The 20,564-nt window shown below is 43.6% G+C and overlaps 1 protein-coding gene across 1 annotated transcript; it reads right to left on the bottom strand.

Annotated features, from left to right (window-relative positions):
• Positions 1 to 1,832: 1,832 nt before the first annotated feature.
• On the bottom strand, positions 1,833 to 17,339 carry LOC138954826 (tenascin-R-like). The gene is made up of 4 exons (XM_070326591.1): positions 16,117 to 17,339; positions 12,935 to 13,034; positions 4,227 to 4,405; positions 1,833 to 4,070 (listed from the first exon to the last, which is right to left on the bottom strand). The coding sequence occupies exons 1-4, from the start codon at positions 16,642 to 16,644 to the stop codon at positions 3,594 to 3,596; spliced, it is 1,284 nt and encodes a 427-aa protein (XP_070182692.1). The 5' UTR covers positions 16,645 to 17,339; the 3' UTR covers positions 1,833 to 3,593.
• Between the last annotated feature and the right edge of the window lie 3,225 nt (positions 17,340 to 20,564).

Here is a 20,564-nt window from a genome sequence, read left to right as displayed (position 1 = left end):
TGTAGTATTCATTCACATGTGTCACACGCTATAGACCGTGGCCTTGACATGGGTTCATGGTTAATTAATGTACAGCCTGCCACTTGCATGAAAAGGCACACGCTCACTTAAAGTTTGAAAATTGGGTTCCAGACACCAACTTCAGTGAGCATTGAAGCGGGGTTCAACTGTTGCAGTTGACTGTTGCTAAGACGAGGTGGTTGTACTTGTAATGAAACTGAGCGGAGTGAGCTGACTATGCTCTCAGAGTATAGTGTGGGGAACCCAAATGGGCAAACGAGCTCACACGTATATATAACCAGACAATTCTGGAACGCTGAAGAAGAAGAAGTTGTAATGAATAGTTGAGACGAAAAAGACACGCTTGAGATCATTATGCAAGGCACCAGTTGAAAATACACACCTCACCATGAAAGTGATCGAAGTACACCGACAAACATCTTGAAAAATGTACGTTAAATTAACAAAACACGTTTATTCAGGTACAATGTTCGCTTGCTTCGCGCAGACGAGCATGACCCTGCCAGGTCTCCAGTGTGTGTGTGTGTGTGTGTGTGTGTGTGTGCGCACAGTTTGTGTGTGTGTGTGTGCGTGTGTGTGTGTGTGTGCGTGTTTGTGTGTGCGTGTTTGTGTGCGTGCGTGGATGTGTGTGAGCGCGTGTAAGTGTGTTTGTGCGTGTGTGTATGTGTGAGTGTGTGTGCGTGCGTGTGTGTGTGTGTGTGTATGTGTGTGTATGTGTGTGTGTGTGTGTGTGTGTGTGTGTGTGTGTATGTATGTGTGTGTTTGTGTGCGTGCGCGTGTGTGCGTGTGCGTGTGTGTGTCTGCATGTGTATGTGTGTGTGTATTTGTGTGTGTTTACACGTTTCATTTCTGCTGTTAAGTGTGTTGTTGTTTGATTAACTCGAGTAAATATTATCTTCTTCTTCTTCTTCTGCGTTCGACGGTTGTGTCTTGGGTCGTAGTTCCGCTGCTGTCGTGAACTGGAACGTCGCTTTCAGGTCTTCTGACGTTCCCCAGAGGAGTAAATATTATCGAAAGTGAGCGTTTGAATATTTGAACAAGCAGCTATTGTAAACCTGGTATCACGCAGCAAGTCAGTAATATTCTGTTTATTCTACATTCTGTATTCCTTCAGCTTCAAGTGTCTTATGGAACTTCAAATCTCTACCAAAACCTCGTGAAATCTTTAATGATATAAGCATAATGATATCACTCTATATAGAAAGTATAGCGTGACTTGTAAGTTCTCAAAATTCTTGCAGAGGAAACAACAAACGCAAAAATATTTTTTTCTCGAAAATTACGGTTTTTTCCAGGTGACTTTGTCACCATGAGTAGTGTACAATTAGGTCACTGCTGCCAGACTAGAATTTTACCAAAACTTAATTGCATATGCATGGTTTTGTTATGACATGGGCGACCTCTAACGTATGTAGGACATAATGGTGTGCCTCACAACGTAAAATGTAAAGGCCCACAATCTTGTCACTATCCCTGATTAATACATCATTCATAATTATGTCCCTGCTTTTTTTGCCGCTCGGCGCAGACAGACAGACAGACAGACAGTCACAGACACAGACACACACACGCATACACACACACGCACACACACACACACACACACACACACACACAAACACGCGCGCGCACAAATACACTCACGCGCGCGCATGTGCACACAAACACACATACACACACACAACACACACACACACACACACATACACTCTCACACGCGCACGCACTCGCACACACACACACACACACACACACACACACACACACACACACACACACACACACACACACGCATTCAAGAATTGTGCCTTTAATTGATAAAATCGAGGCTTAGATTAACAAACGAGCGCCCATGAGATTAAAATGAGTAAAACATCAATAAAACCAACAGCCAAGTGGCCTAATGAACATTCAGAAGACTCCATTGATTGCAAAGATTATCTAAAAGTATGGAGCTAGGAGAAAACACAAAAAGCTGGCAGGAAATTAAAAATGGTACGATCGAAAAACGCAGGATCAAAATAATCCTGCAACAAAAAGATTATATCCAAATAGTTAAACGAACATTTTGCAATGGTAATAGGTGCAACTATTATTTGAGATTAATTGATTAAAATTTTTTTTTTAAAGCCATTCAAAGCACATACTGAATCCACTCCTTATTGCACCAGTTAGAGTACCAGGTTTTTTTCCACAATGCTTTTGCACATAAACGCTTGGTACTGTTAGATCATATGGAGAGAAACAAGCTCAGATAAGCTGCGCCAGAGATATAAATCCCTAGTCACAAAGAGACGCCGCTTCTACTCCGTTGTAAAATTATTGGAGAGCGTGGCCAATCGTGGGCCAAACGTAGGAGGATCTCCATGAGCGTGGTTTGGTCGGGGTGGGATCTGCTAAGTCGCGAAGCTGCACGCTCTCCCTACGCTTAACTGCACAAAACAAGCGTAGCCGGGTCTGGGCGCAGTACAGTCGTAATGTCGGTTTTTTTATGGTCCCCGTCACACAGTTCTACGTTTTTAAGACGACCATGCCGATCACTCCGATTTGAAAAAGTTATCAAATCGGGGCTCGCCGTCAAAATCCAGCACATGGCGAATAAAAAAAACCTACATCACGACTGTACACGACTACGCTTGTTTTGTGCAGTTCAACATAAGCGTGGGGAGAGCGTGCAAACTTCCCGAACTAGCAGATCCCACCCCGACCAAACCACGCTCTTGGAGATCCTGCCACGTTTGGCCCACGATTGGCCACGCTCTCGGACACTTTTCCGTCGTAGCAGACGCGGCGTCTATAATATGTGACTAGGGTATTAGTGCCATGTGCTGGATTTTGACGGCGATATGCCCCGATTTAATAACTTTTTCAGATCGGCGTGATCGGCATGGTCGTGGTGAGGACGCAGCGCTGTGTGACCGGGCCCTAACATATATATTTACACTCTTTACATAAACGCTTGGTACTAATGGATCATATGGAGAGACAAAAGTTCAGATAAGCTACACAAGTGATATGTTAATCCCTAACATATATATGTACACTCTTTGTTTGTATGAATGTTACTTTCCAAAGAAATGTAATTTTTTTTTATCCCACTCTTTAAACAGAGAGGACGTTCAAACTCATCATAATGTACGCCCATTTCTATTCTCTCATATTCTCTCCCAACCACTTGAAAACACACCAATACACATATCATTTTACTTTGATAGAAACATGTAACTCTATTCTGACCAATCATAATTAAGGACATATCATTCTTGCAAAACTGCTCTTAAATGTTGATGATCCTTGGCAACTTTGTGCAAATGATAATTACTTCTGACCTGGTTTTTTTTTTTCATTTTTATTGTTATTTTTCCCGAGGCATTTGATTTAGCATACTCTGCTTTTCTAGACAACTCACACTGTGTAGCCTTGGAAACGGAACACCATTACATACCAAGTCAAAGATACACAAATGACCAAAAAAAGCACTTATTCTACCATCCTCTCTCAGAAACCCGCGAGTTTTCAGCTTAGAGATCCGCAGTGCTGCAGCTTGAAACACTCTCAGTCGAATACTAAGACTAAGGTTGTTGAATCTTCAGCCTGAGATCCATGTAGATAGGTGCGTTGTTCCCCAGCCGTTGGTAGTGCACCTCCTCTTTCTCACCGGACCACACCCCTGTCGTCACCAGACGTCCGTTGGCGTTCAGCTCCGAGCAGGCGTTGAACCACCAGCCTCCTCCGAACCTCTCTCCGCAGTTGACATTCACGGCGTTGTCGTTGTCGTTGTCGTAGGTGCTGAAAGGTTTGCCGCTCATTTCCTCCACAGGTCGACCGTTGATGATTTGGTTTTGTATATACGCGTACGCTCCCAGACTGGCGGTATAGGTAGTGTTTTCTGTGATACGAAAATCCTTGAAGATAAAGTAGCGGGTTGTGCCGTTCTTGAGGTTAAAGTAGAAGACGAGGTCGTACTGCCTGGCATTGGTGAACAGGTACATGTTCCGCAGTCCCATCCAGAAGTCCTGGCCCACCTTTCCGAAGCCTTCTTCATATTCCTATCAACAAAAAACAATGAAGGTTACATTTTTGGAACGTTTTATTCAGGAAAAAACAAAACATTAACAAGAACTTCGACCAATCGGCCTTAAAAGTGGACTTTACAGCGTTCATTTCATTTGCATCTATCGAAAAGACAAGTTACATTTGCCTACCTGCCAGGTTCTGTTGAAGTCAACGGAAGGCGACGACCGGCGCTGTATAATGGTGTTAGCATTACCCTGGCACCTGACTTGCACAGGCTGTTCCATCGAGCGTGGCTGCGCCCACAGCACAGCTTGGTCACCGCTACCGAGACGGGGATAGTGTCCGGACATCTTCCCCTCGTAGCAGTCTGTAAAGATACAGAAACATTGATACCTCTTGGAACAGCTTCATCTCGTTCTTTGGCCCACTCGAGTAATCAGTGAGACACAGGAACATTGATACCTCTTGGAACAGCTTCATCTCGTTCTTTGGCCCACTCGAGTAATCAGTGACACACAGGAACATTGATACCTCTTGGAACAGCTTTATCTCGTTCTTTGGCCCACTCGAGTAATCAGTGAGTCACAGGAACATTGATACCTCTTGGAACAGCTTCATCCCAGCTAGCAAGCTTTCGTCGGCCGACTGACGATTTCAGTCGGGTGACGTCGTCATATGTCGTGTGTCGTCGTCCGTTGTCGCGCCGATACCGTTTGACTGTGTATAAATGTACGTAATAAACCCCGACATCGGCCCGACGCAATGTTGCTGTCGATAAAATTATGCAGAGTTACGGGAGATAACAAATTGATGATCATTATTTTAACATTTGTTACGTCCCCTGTTCAAGCGTCGGTCCAGCAACGGCGTGACATTATGAGACTGACCATGCAAATGCGAAACTAAATTATTCATATTTGTTGACTTTTTCACATAGGAGTAGGATAATTAATTGTAAGTTTTATTTGCATATTTGCAATCAAATACAGCATGAGCTCAAATCATGAGTTTTACATTTTAAAAATACGCCATCATTTACTTGAAATATTCAAATAGCTTTCCTTACGGTAAACAAGATTGAGTGTGCAAATGGCTGCTGCTTTCCCGCGTGAGCGAATTTTATTTGTTTTCTTAGTTCAAGTTAATATCGAAAGAAGAGACATTTTTGGGAATGTTGGACAGCACATTGATGATATGTTATCCGAGACGAATGTCGCCTCGGGATCTCAATCTGAGTGCTGGTCCCAGTGCCACGTGGTGGCGGTGAGAATAGTTGTGTAGCCAGTGAGTCAGGCTCTTGGCAATGACAATCAGATTCAGACGTCAACTCGAGGACAACCGACGGATGGAGCGAGTAAGTGATTTCGGTTTTTTTTGGCTCTCAATGTTAGTTTTGCTGTTACAGTGAGGGGGGGGGGGGGGAGGGAGTACATACTGCTGTATCTTATTCTGTATATGTAGATGTAGGTGTGTTTTGTCCTGTTACAGTGGGGGAGGGGGGTGTTGTACACACTGCTGTAAATATAGATGTAGGTGTGTTTTGTCTTGTTACAGTGTGGGGGGGGGGGGTGTGTGTACATACTGCTGTAGATGTAGGTGTGTATTGTCCTGTTACAGGGGGGGGGGGGGGGTAACATACTTCTGTAGCTGTAGGGGGAGGGGGGGTACATACTGCAGTAGTTGTTGGTGATTTTTGCACTGTTACACTGGGGGGGGGGGGGGGGGGGGTGGAGTACATACTGCTGAATCTGTAGCTGTAAGTGTGGTTTGCACTGTTACACTTGGGGGGGGGGGGGGGGGGGTGTACATACTGATGTATCTGTAGCTGTAGGTGTGACGTGTATTGCATTGTAACACTTGGGGTGGGGGGGGGGGGTGTACATACTGATCTATCTGTAGCTGGTGGTGTGTTTTGCACTGTTACACACTTGGGGGGGGGGGGGGGGTGTACATACTAACTGCTGAATCTGTAGCTGTATGTGTGTTCTGCACAGTGACACTGGGGGGGGGGGGGGGGGGGGGAGGGGGTTGTACATACTGCTGAATCTGTAGCTGTAGGTGTGTTTTGTACTGTTACACTTGGGGGGGGGGGGGGGGGTGTGCATACTGATGTATATGCTTGGCGCTGGTGGACAATATTCACTTTTTTGGCCAAAAACACACTTTTTTGGCCAAAAACGTACATTATTGGCCAAAAAGTGTGTTTTTGGCCAAAAACATGTTTTGGCCAAAACTTTTAAGTGCAAAGTTTTGGCCAAAAAAATATTTGGCCAAATCTAAAACATTTGGCCAAATCTTCACTTTTTTGGCCAAATGTTTTAGATTTGGCCAAATCTTTTTTTGGCCAAAACTTTTGCATTGAAAGTTTTGGCCAAAACATAGTTTTGGCCAAAACTTCATTTTTTGGCCAAATCTTTGAGTACCCCTTGGCGCTGATAGACAATATTCATTTTTTTGGCCAAAAACGCCAGTTTTGGCCAAAAAAGCAAAGTTTTGGCCAAAAAAGTATACTTTTGGCCAAAAACGCCAGTTTTGGCCAAAAACGCCAGTTTTGGCCAAAAACGCCAGTTTTGGCCAAAAACGCCAGTTTTAGCCAAAAACGCCAGTTTTGGCCAAAAACGCCAGTTTTGGCCAAAAAATTATAGTTTTGGCCAAAAAAGTGAAAATTGTCCACCAGCGCCAAGCTGCTTGGCGCTGGTGGACAATATTCACTTTTTTTGCCCAAAACACACTTTTTTGGCCAAAACTGGCGTTTTTGGCCAAAAAAGCAAAGTTTTGGCCAAAAAAGTATAGTTTTGGCCAAAAACGCCAGTTTTGGCCAAAACCGCCAGTTTTGGCCAAAACCACTAGTTTTGGCCAAAAAAGCAAAGTTTTGGCCAAAAAAGTATAGTTTTGGCCAAAAACGCCAGTTTTGGCCAAAAAAGTGCGTTTTTGGCCAAAAAAGTGAATATTGTTCACCAGCGCCAAGCAGCTTGGCGCTGGTGGACAATATTCACTTTTTTTTGCCAAAAACACACTTTTTTGGCCAAAAACGTACATTTTTGGCCAAAAAAGCAAAGTTTTGGCCAAAAAAATATAGTTTCGGCCAAAAACGCCAGTTTTGGCCAAAACCGCCAGTTTTGGCCAAAACCGCCAGTTTTGGCCAAAAAAGTGCGTTTTTGGCCAAGAAAGTGAATATTGTTCACCAGCGCCAAGCTGCTTGGCGCTGGTGGACAATATTCACTTATTTTGCCAAAAACGCACTTTTTTGGCCAAAACTGGCGGTATTGGCCAAAAAAGCAAAGTTTTGGCCAAAAAAGTATAGTTTCGGCCAAAAACGCCAGTTTTGGCCAAAACCACCAGTTTTGGCCAAAACCGCCAGTTTTGGCCAAAAAAGTGCGTTTTTGGCCAAAAAAGTGAATATTGTTCACCAGCGCCAAGCTGCTTGGCGCTGGTGGACAATATTCACTTATTTTGCCAAAAACACACTTTTTTGGCCAAAACTGGCGGTATTGGCCAAAAAAGCAAAGTTTTGGCCAAAAAAGCAAAGTTTTGGCCAAAAAGAGATTTGGCCAAAAAAGTGAATATTGTCCACCAGCGCCAGCAAATACAAAAGATTTTGCCAAAAAAAGATTTGGCCAAACAAAAAAGATTTGGCCAAAAAGTGAAGATTTGGCCAAATCTTTTTTGTTTGGCCAAATCTTTTTTTGGCCAAATCTTTTTGTGGCAGAAGTTTGGCCAAATCTCCCGTTTTAGCTAACATAAACAGTTTTGGCCAAAACTTTTACATAGAAAGTTTTGGCCCAAAAAAAGTTATAGCCAAATCTATTTTATTTGGCCAAATGTGTGGGTTGTTTTGGCCAAATCTTTGTCTTTTTTGGCCAAAACTGGCGGTTTTTGCCAAAAAAAGTGAATATTGTCCACCAGCGCCAAGCATAGATGTAACTAGCTGAAGCTGTAGGTGTGTTATGTACTGTTACAGTAGGGGGAGGGGGAGGGGTGAACATACTGCTGTTTTTGTAGCTGTTGGTGTGTTTTGCACACAGGGGGGGGGGGGGGGGGGGATTGGGGTTGTATACTGCTGTATCTGTAGCTCTAGGTGTGTTTTGCGCTCTACACGAGGGAAGGGGGTGGAGTGTTGTATGTTTGGTACTGTTACAGTGGTGGCAGCGGGGGGAGGGGGATGTACATAATTCTGAATCTGTAGCTGTAAATGAGTTTTGTACTGTTACAGTGGTGGGGGGGGGGGGGGGGGGTTGGGGGTTGTACATACTGCTGTAGCTGTAGGTGTGTTTTGCACTGTTACTAAGGGGGAGGGGAGGTGTACATACTGCTGTAGCTGTAGCTGTAAGTAATTTTTGCACTGTTACACTTGGGGGGTTGTATATACTGCTGAATCTGTTGCTGTAGGTGTGTTTTATACTGTAATACTGAGGGGGGGGGGGGGGTGTATACGGCTGTATCTGTAGCTGTAGGTGTGTTTTGTACTGTTACAGTGAGGGCGGTACGCGGTAGGGGCGGGGGGTTCTACATACTGCTGTATCTCTAGCTGGTGATTTGTTTTGCACTGTTACACTGGGGGGGGGGGGGGTGTACACACTGCTGTATCTGTAGGTTTGTTTGCAACTGTAACACTGGGGGGAGGGGGGGTTATACTGCTGTAGCTGTAGCTGTAAGTGAATTTTGCACTGTTACACTTGGGGGGGGGGGGGGGGGGTGGTGGTGGTACATACTGCTGTATCTGTAGCTGCACCCAGCCAGCAAGACATTAGCGGCCGATAGTCGGCCGAACACCCTTCAAAAAGTCGGGCAGGTGACGTCAAAAGATACGACGCGGGTGTTGGCCCGACTAACTTTTGCAAAGAGGCAACGAGGCGGCCGACAGGCGGCCGAACACCTGTACTATGGCGGCACGCATCCGGTCCGATGTTAATCGGCCCGATGGCTTGTTGGACCTGCGGCCCGACACCTTATGCCGACATCGTCCCGATGTCTTCCCGCTGAAATCGATATCTTCCCGATGTCGGCATAAGGTGTCGGACCGCAGGTCAAACAAGTCATCGGGCCGATTAACATCGGACCGGATGCGTGCCGCCATAGTGCAGGTGTTCGGCCGCCTATCGGCCGCATCGTTGCCTCTTTGCAAAAGTTAGTCGGGCCAACACCCGCGTCGTATGTTTTGACGTCACCGGCCCGACTTTTTGAAGGGTGTTCGGCCGATTATCGGCCGCTAATGTCTTGCTGGCTGGGATCTCGTTCTTTGGCCTACTCGAGTAATCAGTGAGTCACAGGAACATTGATACCTTTTGGAACAGCTTCATCTCGTTCTTTGGCCTACTCGAGTAATCAGTGAGTCACAGGAACATTGATACCTCTTGGAACAGCTTCATCTCGTTCTTTGGCCCACTCGAGTAATCAGTGAGTCACAGGAACATTGATACCTCTTGGAACAGCTTCATCTCGTTCTTTGGCCCACTCGAGTAATCAGTGAGACACAGGAACATTGATACCTCTTGGAACAGCTTTATCTCGTTCTTTGGCCCACTCGAGTAATCAGTGAGTCACAGGAACATTGATACCTCTTGGAACAGCTTCATCTCGTTCTTTGGCCTACTCGAGTAATCAGTGAGTCACAGGAACATTGATACCTCTTGGAACAGCTTTATCTCGTTCTTTGGCCCACTCGAGTAATCAGTGAGTCACAGGAACATTGATACCTCTTGGAACAGCTTCATCTCGTTCTTTGGCCCACTCGAGTAATCAGTGAGTCACAGGAACATTGATACCTCTTGGAACAGCTTCATCTCGTTCTTTGGCCCACTCGAGTAATCAGTGAGACACAGGAACATTGATACCTCTTGGAACAGCTTTATCTCGTTCTTTGGCCCACTCGAGTAATCAGTGAGTCACAGGAACATTGATACCTCTTGGAACAGCTTCATCTCGTTCTTTGGCCTACTCGAGTAATCAGTGAGTCACAGGAACATTGATACCTTTTGGAACAGCTTCATCTCGTTCTTTGGCCCACTCGAGTAATCAGTGAGTCACAGGAACATTGATACCTCTTGGAACAGCTTCATCTCGTTCTTTGGCCCACTCGAGTAATCAGTGAGTCACAGGAACATTGATACCTCTTGGAACAGCTTCATCTCGTTCTTTGGCCCACTCGAGTAATCAGTGAGACACAGGAACATTGATACCTCTGGGAACAGCTTTATCTCGTTCTTTGGCCCACTCGAGTAATCAGTGAGTCACAGGAACATTGATACCTCTTGGAACAGCTTCATCTCGTTCTTTGGCCTACTCGAGTAATCAGTGAGTCACAGGAACATTGATACCTTTTGGAACAGCTTCATCTCGTTCTTTGGCCTACTCGAGTAATCAGTGAGTCACAGGAACATTGATACCTCTTGGAACAGCTTCATCTCGTTCTTTGGCCCACTCGAGTAATCAGTGAGTCACAGGAACATTGATACCTCTTGGAACAGCTTCATCTCGTTCTTTGGCCCACTCGAGTAATCAGTGAGACACAGGAACATTGATACCTCTTGGAACAGCTTTATCTCGTTCTTTGGCCCACTCGAGTAATCAGTGAGTCACAGGAACATTGATACCTCTTGGAACAGCTTCATCTCGTTCTTTGGCCTACTCGAGTAATCAGTGAGTCACAGGAACATTGATACCTCTTGGAACAGCTTTATCTCGTTCTTTGGCCCACTCGAGTAATCAGTGAGTCACAGGAACATGGATACCTCTTGGAACAGCTTCATCTCGTTCTTTGGCCTACTCGAGTAATTAAATCAGTGAGTCACAGAAACATTGATACCTCTTGGAACAGCTTCATCTCGTTCTTTGGCCCACTCGAGTAATCAGTGAGACACGGGAACATTGATACCTCTTGGAACAGCTTTATCTCGTTCTTTGGCCCACTCGAGTAATCAGTGAGTCACAGGAACATTGATACCTCTTGGAACAGCTTCATCTCGTTCTTTGGCCTACTCGAGTAATCAATGAGTCACAGGAACATTGATACCTCTTGGAACAGCTTCATCTCGTTCTTTGGCCTACTCGAGTAATCAGTGAGTCACAGGAACATTGATACCTCTTGGAACAGCTTCATCTCGTTCTTTGGCCCACTCGAGTAATCAGTGAGACACAGGAACATTGATACCTCTTGGAACAGCTTTATCTCGTTCTTTGGCCCACTCGAGTAATCAGTGAGTCACAGGAACATTGATACCTCTTGGAACAGCTTCATCTCGTTCTTTGGCCTACTCGAGTAATCAGTGAGTCACAGGAACATTGATACCTCTTGGAACAGCTTTATCTCGTTCTTTGGCCCACTCGAGTAATCAGTGAGTCACAGGAACATTGATACCTCTTGGAACAGCTTCATCTCGTTCTTTGGCCTACTCGAGTAATCAGTGAGTCACAGGAACATTGATACCTCTTGGAACAGCTTCATCTCGTTCTTTGGCCTACTCGAGTAATCAGTGAGTCACAGGAACATTGATACCTCTTGGAACAGCTTTATCTCGTTCTTTGGCCCACTCGAGTAATCAGTGAGTCACAGGAACATTGATACCTCTTGGAACAGCTTCATCTCGTTCTTTGGCCTACTCGAGTAATCAATGAGTCACAGGAACATTGATACCTCTTGGAACAGCTTCATCTCGTTCTTTGGCCTACTCGAGTAATCAGTGAGTCACAGGAACATTGGTACCTCTTGGAACAGCTTCATCTCGTTCTTTGGCCCACTCGAGTAATCAGTGAGACACAGGAACATTGATACCTCTGGGAACAGCTTTATCTCGTTCTTTGGCCCACTCGAGTAATCAGTGAGTCACAGGAACATTGATACCTCTTGGAACAGCTTCATCTCGTTCTTTGGCCTACTCGAGTAATCAGTGAGTCACAGCAACATTGATACCTCTTGGAACAGCTTTATCTGGTTCTTTGGCCCACTCGAGTAATCAGTGAGTCACAGGAACATTGATACCTCTTGGAACAGCTTCATCTCGTTCTTTGGCCTACTCGAGTAATCAGTGAGTCACAGGAACATTGATACCTCTTGGAACAGCTTCATCTCGTTCTTTGGCCTACTCGAGTAATCAGTGAGTCACAGGAACATTGATACCTCTTGGAACAGCTTCATCTCGTTCTTTGGCCTACTCGAGTAATCAGTGAGTCACAGGAACACTGATACCTCTTGGAACAGCTTCACCTCGTTCTTTGGCCCACTCGAGTAATCAGTGAGTCACAGGAACATTGATACCTCTTGGAACAGCTTTATCTCGTTCTTTGGCCCACTCGAGTAATCAGTGAGTCACAGGAACATTGATACCTCTTGGAACAGCTTCATCTCGTTCTTTGGCCTACTCGAGTAATCAGTGAGTCACAGGAACATTGATACCTCTTGGAACAGCTTTATCTCGTTCTTTGGCCCACTCGAGTAATCAGTGAGTCACAGGAACATTGATACCTCTTGGAACAGCTTCATCTCGTTGTTTGGCCCACTCGAGTAATCAGTGAGTCACAGGAACATTGATACCTCTTGGAACAGCTTCATCTCGTTGTTTGGCCCACTCGAGTAATCAGTGAGTCACAGGAACATTGATACCTCTTGGAACAGCTTTATTTCGTTCTTTGGCCCACTCGAGTAATCAGTGAGTCACAGGAACCAGCAATGTTCGTACGATTTATGAGTGATCTATACTATTCCAACTTCAACCCCAAACCGTATAGATTTCATAGACTCACAGGGGTTGGCTGATTATGATATGTCGTTAACCGTGGTTTATAATGTGGTTTTCATTCGAACTTACAGGAAACTTATCCATGGTACATCAGTCGAATTTTACAGCATACTTATAGTTACGGTTCTGTAGTACACAATGTAGTTAACATCAGCTCTCACCTTCCATCACCCTCTGGCACCTGTCCCCGACGTAACCATGGTAACACTGGCAGCTGACGCCGTCCTCCTTCACATCCCCGCCATTAAGACACACTGTCATCTGCAAAATGCACGTGCCTTTTTAGCACAACACTCTACTGACAGCCACTGAGCGTTGAAAAGTGTATGTTAAAATGTAAGATGAAAGAACAAGATTTCGTGTTTACTGTGTCTGTCGACAATGCGCCCTTGTTTCTCCTCGTTGAGATAATAAAGTGTTCTATGTCTTTGTCTTTGTCTATGTCTATGTCTTCTCTTGCCTCTGAATACAAAAACCCACATCAATATGTGAAAGATACACATTAAATAAACACAATTGGCAGGAATTAAAAAAACAAAATCTTCATGGAAACAGATAGTCCTTGCTCAATTGTACAAGATACACGCACTTTCTTGTAGGTCTGAAATAGGAGCAAACGACTTCTAAGAATGAACTGGGTTACAACTATACGTACACATCTATGGCATTGGAATATAAGGCCAAATAAAAATATATGTTGGTTTAGGGTAACCCGACCGGGCCTATTTCCAAAAAGAAACTAAACTTTTGGCACATTTTGCGAACCATACTGAGACTAAGGGAAGTAACCTGCTTTAACATCGACTAAATTTAAGAAAAAAATAAAATAAAATAAAATAAAAAAGCCGACCTACCGACCCAATCTTTTTTGGTCACGTTACCCTAAACCAACATTATAATATGTTTGATGGGTTGTTGACAGACCAGCTTTTTTGTCGTCCGAGGGGGACCATATCGTCGAAGGCCGCGGTCAATAAATATGAAACAAAAGTCGATATGCCCCCCGAGGACCGACAAAAAAAGCTGGTCTGACAACAAACCACCAAACATCGTTTTTGTCATCATTTTGGTAGTGAGAAAATAAGATAACAATCAACACAGGGAGCCATGCTTTGAAACACGGGTTCCGTGCTGATAACCACACGAGTTCCGTGCGGATAACCATTGGCAATCAAAGCTGGCGTGTGAAAGCAACTTTCTGTATTTTCGAGTTCATAAAATGTTGGGATGAATATGTCAGGTTTGAGGATGCACAGTTCTGTTTGTTCATCTCTGTATTCCACTCCCTCGGCTTTCAGTTGTGAGTATTAAGCTTAGTAATCGAATGTGGAAGCTACGTTGAGTCAAAGGTCACAGAAGATTTGCGTCGTGCAGCGAAGGAAATAATCGCGATCTTGTTTCCGACTCAGTACCTCTTTGTTTTTCATTAGACTTGTCAATCTGCTTGCTCGGCTTTGTGAGATGTTTGCATATCTTGTTGCTATTTTCTTTGCTTTTATCATTATTTCTTATTTGTGCTTCGTTTATCGATACAACGTCTTGTGCACGGGTCAAAATGTGTGTCAGGGGTCAATTGGTTTGACTTGAACTTGACGTTCGTGTTTCTCACACAAAGATACACGCACTCCATGACTTTGTAAGAAGACATAACATATCGGTAGGTTTCATTTGTTTGTGACGAATTTATTGAAGTAGTTTTGTTTTTTTGTTTACTTTTGCCAGTTTGCCAGTTGGTTCTTGGAACTTTGCAAAGCAGTGTCTTGTTGTCTGTTTAGGTCTGGGGAAACGCCAATGAAAAGAGCCGAAGAATCCTCGAGCGTTTCTATTGGGTTTGATTATCCATGTAATAGGGCTTCCTGCAACTATGGTAACCAGGAATTTATTCCCCGGGGAACATGAGATTTATTTCCCAGGTGCTTGTGAATGAAAACTCGTGAAAATGATGACAAATATTTTTATTTGGCCTTAAAGCTGCAGTGCTAATCTTCTTTTTTTCACACAATATTACACCAATCCGGCCTGATGTCTTTTTCATTCCATTTCTGCACGTACTCCTCTCCCATAAAGTTGGCATGATTGATGAAAGTGTTCGCTGGGTATGTGTTCTTTATTTGGTGTTTAACGTCGTTTTCAACCATTCAAGGTTATATCGCGACGGGGAAAGGGGGGAGATGGGATAGGGGAAAGGGGGGAGATGGGATAGAGCCACTTGTTAATTGTTTCTTGTTCACGGGGATATAGCTCAGTTGGTAGCGCGCTGGATTTGTATTCAGTTGGCCGCTGTCAGCGTGAGTTCGATCCCAGGTTCGGCGGAAATTTATTTCACAGAGTCAACTTTGTGTGCAGACTCTCTTCGGTGTCCGAACCTCCCCCCGTGTACACTACATTGGGTGTGCACGTTAAAGATCCCACGATTGACAAAAGGGTCTTTCCTGGCAAAATTGCTTAGGCACAGTTAATAATTGTCTACCTATACCCGTGTGACTTGGAATAATAGGCCGTGAAAGGTAAATATGCGCCGAAATGGCTGCAATCTACTGGCCGTATAAAAATTTCATCTCACACGGCATCACTGCAGAGCGCCTAGAACTGTACCCACGGAATATGCGCGATATAAGACTCATTGATTGATTGATTGAAAAGCACTAATCAAAAAATTGCTCCAGGGGCTTGCAACGTAGTACAATATATGACCTTACTGGGAGAATGCAAGTTTCCAGTACAAAGGACTTAACATTTCTTACATACTGCTTGACTAAAATCTTTACAAACATTGACTATATTCTATACAAGAAACACTTAACAAGGGTAAAAGGACAAACAGAACCGTTAGTCGCCTCTTACGACATGCTGGGTAGCATCGGGTAAATTCTTTCTCGTCCCAACCAATATGGGACTCCCCCTAACCCGCGGGGGGTTGGGTATGTGTGTATATATAGTGTATATAGCATGTATGACTATTGTCTGAACAGTACATGTGGTGATTTTTGTCCGTATGATTAATTGTTTTATGCAGGTTGTACATTTAGTTGTTCTATTTTGTATATGTTCTTTTGTAAAGGGCCTAGAGCCATAGGTTAGGCACTCAAAAATGTCCAGTTATTATTATTATTATTTACTTGCTCCTCTTGTAAGGTAAGCTGTTATGGTACGTTTCCCCAAAAGCGATGTCTTGAACGTGGTGTGCGTTTGAAGAAGGTAAAGGTGCTTTCACAATGACTGGGACATACAATCGGTTTTAAAATGCTAATGTTTGTACTTGAAATCATTTCTGAATGTATTTTGGGTGAAAACAAAATGTCACCGTCCACTGCTTGGGAAAGTTCAAACGCAGGTTACTTACCGTGAGGTTGGCTTCCCCCTTGGTCATCATCATCCAGTCTCCCTTCACGTCGCACAGGTCAGACTTCCAGTGGTGGTGGTAGAACAGACACACACCTTGCTGCTCAGAGTACGCCAGCATCTCACACTTCTCCATGTTTACGCAAGACCTTCCGCAATCCAGCAGACTTCGTGACGTCACGTCACGTGCTATCTCCGCGCCATCTACCGGTCGGCAGTTGTGGGTCGCGTTACTTGCGGTGACGATGAAAATGCTTTCTTGAAAGACAGACTGTGTTGCTTGGTAAAGAGACATCCATATCGCAAGGCAGAGAAGGAGATGACAGTGGTACCCTTTCATGATGAGGAATATTTGCAGGACTGTGCACGTGTTGATATTCCTCTTGCGAGTCTCAAACGGGGGCGGGGACGTAGCTGGCTTTGTAGCCAGTTGGTCGCTATCAGCGTGGGTTCGATCCCCACGTTCGGCGAGAGATTTATTTCTCGGAGTCAAATTTGTGCAGACTTCTTCTTCTTCTTCTGCGTTCATGGGCTGAAACTCCACTCGTGTTTTTGCACGAGAGGATTTGTACGTGTATGACCGTTTTCACCCAGCCATTTGCAGACTCTCTTCGATGTCCGACCATCCCCGTGTGCACACACACGCTCGAAAAAGATCCCAAGTTCACAGCGAAAGTCTCAGGGCTTGGAAAACACGAAGACACGCATGCATCATCTTTCGTCTCTGACTATCTTGATCGTATCTCGATACTTTGTCGAAGAAGACAGCCACAGCGGAGTCAAAGTATCACACCATATCTTCAGCGTATTACCGATTCATGTCTCTATATAGGCCAACTGCAGTGAAGATGTCGACCCAGTGATCGTCTGCAAGCTTGGTGTACTAAAGTAACTCTCCCCGTCAACAGTTAGCCATGAAGATACGTCCCTTGAATGTGAAGTAATACTCACGGAATGAAACTAATTTGTAAGTCAAAATTATTTAATTTTTTCGTGATTGTGTTTCACAAAGAACATCTTGTCCCATTAGTCTCTCCGTCCTGAACGTATTTCTGTATGGCAGTAGCTCCCTCGAAATGGAGACACAAACATTGGTTGCTACCTGATATAGTGCAGTCCTCGATTTCGTGCAAGCCTGTTGCTGGGCGACGACTTTCCAAACCGTTGTTGGGGAATTTCTGCGGGGTGTCCCTGGGGTTTCCAAACCTTGTATTGTGTCATATGTTCTACCATGGCTCGCAGTATGCATTTTTAATGTTCCAACATAGTGGTCCCATTTACGTGACCGGCATTAGTTTCAACGATTATTTCTTCCTCGTCGTGTGTGTGTGTGTGTGTGTGTGTGTGTGCGTGTGTGTGTGTGCGTGCGTGCGTGTGTGTGTGTGTGTGTGTGTGTGTGTGTTTGTAACTGTATGCGCGCGCGCGTGTGTGTGTGTGTGTGTGTCTGTGTGCTGGGCGCGTGCGCACGTGCGTTCTTGTTGTTGCTATGGTGGCGTTGTTTGTTAGTTTTTGTTCATCGCTTTGTTTTGATTCATTGACATTATTGCACCGAGTGGTAGTGTCAATTTAAAACCCCGACCTCTCAGCATTTAATACTTGATGTATTTATCTGGGTGAAGCGCACAATAATCTCGAATTTGTGAGAGAGAGAGAGAGAGAGAGAGAGAGAGAGAGAGAGAGAGAGAGAGAGAGAGAGAGAGAGAGAGAGAGAGAGAGAGAGAGAGAGAGAGAGAGAGAGAGAGAGAGAGAGATCAAATCAAATCAAATCAAATCAAATCAAATTTTATTTTACGAGGGTTGTGGCATAAGCAATATAAACGAGCTTCTTTTCAACCAGCCCTCGCCCAGAGAGGGACTATTCTAATCTTAAATACATATATATATATATATATATATTTATATATATATCTACAAACGTAAAACAATTACAAAAGATAAGCATGACAGTAAAAAATTTTTTTTTGAAAATGAAAATAAAAACAAAAGGCAGAAAAACTATTCACATGGCTATATACACGTTGTAGGATATACATACATTCTTGCGTTATGAAACACTGATGCTTTATGGACAGATATGATCAATATGAAAATAATCAGAACGAAGTCTTCCATCACTGTGACTTTTCATAATTTGACATTAAATGTAATGAGAGGTGTTTTTTGAAAGTATTGAGACTTGTTGGGACTCGAACTGATTCCGGGAGAGAATTCCACAAAACGCTGCAAGAATAAGCTAAACTTGATTTAAAGAGGTCTATCCGCGGAATGGGGACGTTGAATTTTCGGCTTGGTTTGGCTTTAAATTTTGTAATGAAAGCACTCGGTGCATGGCCGGAAAGGATTTTGTGAAGGAGCACGCCTTTATTTGATTTAAATCTTTCTTTTAAGAGCAAAATCTTAAGTTTGTTATAATCGTCGAAAACAAGACTGGATTGTTTTAATAGAACTGATTTTAGTGCTCGTCTGTGTAGACTGTACAGTGGTTTTAAAATGTTTGCACTGGCTGAGTCCCAGATGGTCGAACAATAATCCGTGATGGTTTGTATGTATGCATTATAAAATAATAACCTTGAGTGTGGATCAAGAAAGTGCTTTATTCTGTTCAACAAATATATTTTCCTCGACATGGTTTTACACAACGATCTAAAATGATGGGTCCAAGATAAATTATTATCGATATTTACTCCCAAACCTTTGTGATCTCCTACTTCCGCTATTGCATCGTTGCCAATTAATAAGGAATGAGGATTATTCTTGATGTTTTGTCTTTTTTGTCTTGTTGTAATTCACATGTATTTGGTCTTTTGGGGGTTAAGACTCATGTGGTTATATTTCGTCCAATTAATGAGATCATCTACACTGTTCTGCAATGATAAATAAACTTTGTCTAATTTTTTTATCAGAAGTGTGTATGGTCGTATCATCAGCAAATAGTTCACAATCATCATTAACACTAAAAGGAAGATCGTTAATATACAGAGAGAAAAGAAGTGGCCCAAGGACAGAACCCTGGGGGACTCCATATAACACCGGTCTTTTACTTGACATGGTGGAATTCACGCAGACGGATTGCTCTCGTCCGGCTAAGAAATATGAGAGGAGGCATAGGGTTTGGGGTGACAATCTATACTCAGCTAATTTTCTTAAAAGTAACGCATTATTAATGACGTCGAATGCTTTTGCAAAATCGACGAATAGGACACCACAGAGTTCATTATTATTAATGTTGCTAAGCAAGTTTTCAAGGTTTATTAATGCTGTGTGGCACGAATGATTTTCTCTGAAGCCTGACTGATTTGAATGAATAAGGTCGTAAGAGAGAGAGAGAGAGAGAGAGAGAGAGAGAGAGAGAGAGAGAGAGAGAGAGAGAGAGAGAGAGAGAGAGAGAGAGAGAGAGAGAGAGAGAGAGAGAGAGAGAGAGAGAGAGAGAGAGAGAGAGAGGTTGACTGCTTTTCTGGGCCTTTTCAATCATTAATATTTTACCCGAACGACACTGACCCAAATAAAAACAACAACAGAAATAAAAACAGACATTGACTCTGGAACAAACGGAACCGGCAGAGTGCAGTACTTATTGGACCATGTTGTTCAATCGCAAGTCGTGTCTCAAGGTTGTGTTGTGTGCTTGAAAAGTTAAAGGCTGGTTTGATAGTCTGATCACCTTCTAGTCCTGTTGTACGAACCTCATGATATCATGTCCCATGTCTTCCTTTGTTTTCCATTTTGCTATCTCTCTCTTTTGTTTTCTCTCTCTCTCTCTCTCTCTCTCTCTCTCTCTCTCTCTCTCTCTCTCTCTCTCTCTCTCACACACACACACACACACACACACACACACACACACACACACACACACACACAAACACAAACACACACTTACAATTTTACAGTTCTTTTACTTTGAACTCATGCACTTTACACACACAAATAACGAATGCGGACATTAGAATGGAGTGCAAAATATCTGAACAATTAAGCAGGAAGTGACCTTAAATCATACGCGCCTTGGTGTGTGCTCATTCACGGAAGAAAGGTCATCGTGGATTGCACATTGAAACCATGTCATGACCGAAAATTGCAAGTCGTGCTGTAGGTCACATTAGCCCATGGAAAAGAAGTTCCCTTGACCTTTTTAGCAAACAGATTTGATGTCATGCAGTCACGCTAGCCGTACGATTGGCAACCCTTGGTTTAAGACAGTGACAAAAGGTCGTTTTTACCGAAATTCGATCACACACAAAATATCAGACAATGTTTTTCAATGGATATGAAAGTAATTCAATATTTTAATGAATGTAGATATAATTATGGTACTTTGTACGATGCTGGATCCCTTGGGCGTCCCGATATTGAAAAAAAAATGTTTTAAGAATTTCGTGGTTGCTGTGGAAATTGTGAGTCGTTACGACTATTCTAAATGCAATGGCTCAAATATTTAGCTGAACATTTATT

This window comes from Littorina saxatilis, unplaced genomic scaffold (genome assembly GCF_037325665.1).
Source record: "Littorina saxatilis isolate snail1 unplaced genomic scaffold, US_GU_Lsax_2.0 scaffold_527, whole genome shotgun sequence".
NCBI classification, from domain to species: domain Eukaryota; kingdom Metazoa; phylum Mollusca; class Gastropoda; order Littorinimorpha; family Littorinidae; genus Littorina; species Littorina saxatilis.
Note: the sequence above shows the minus strand (reverse complement) of the source record. Positions and strands in the feature narration are given on the sequence as shown.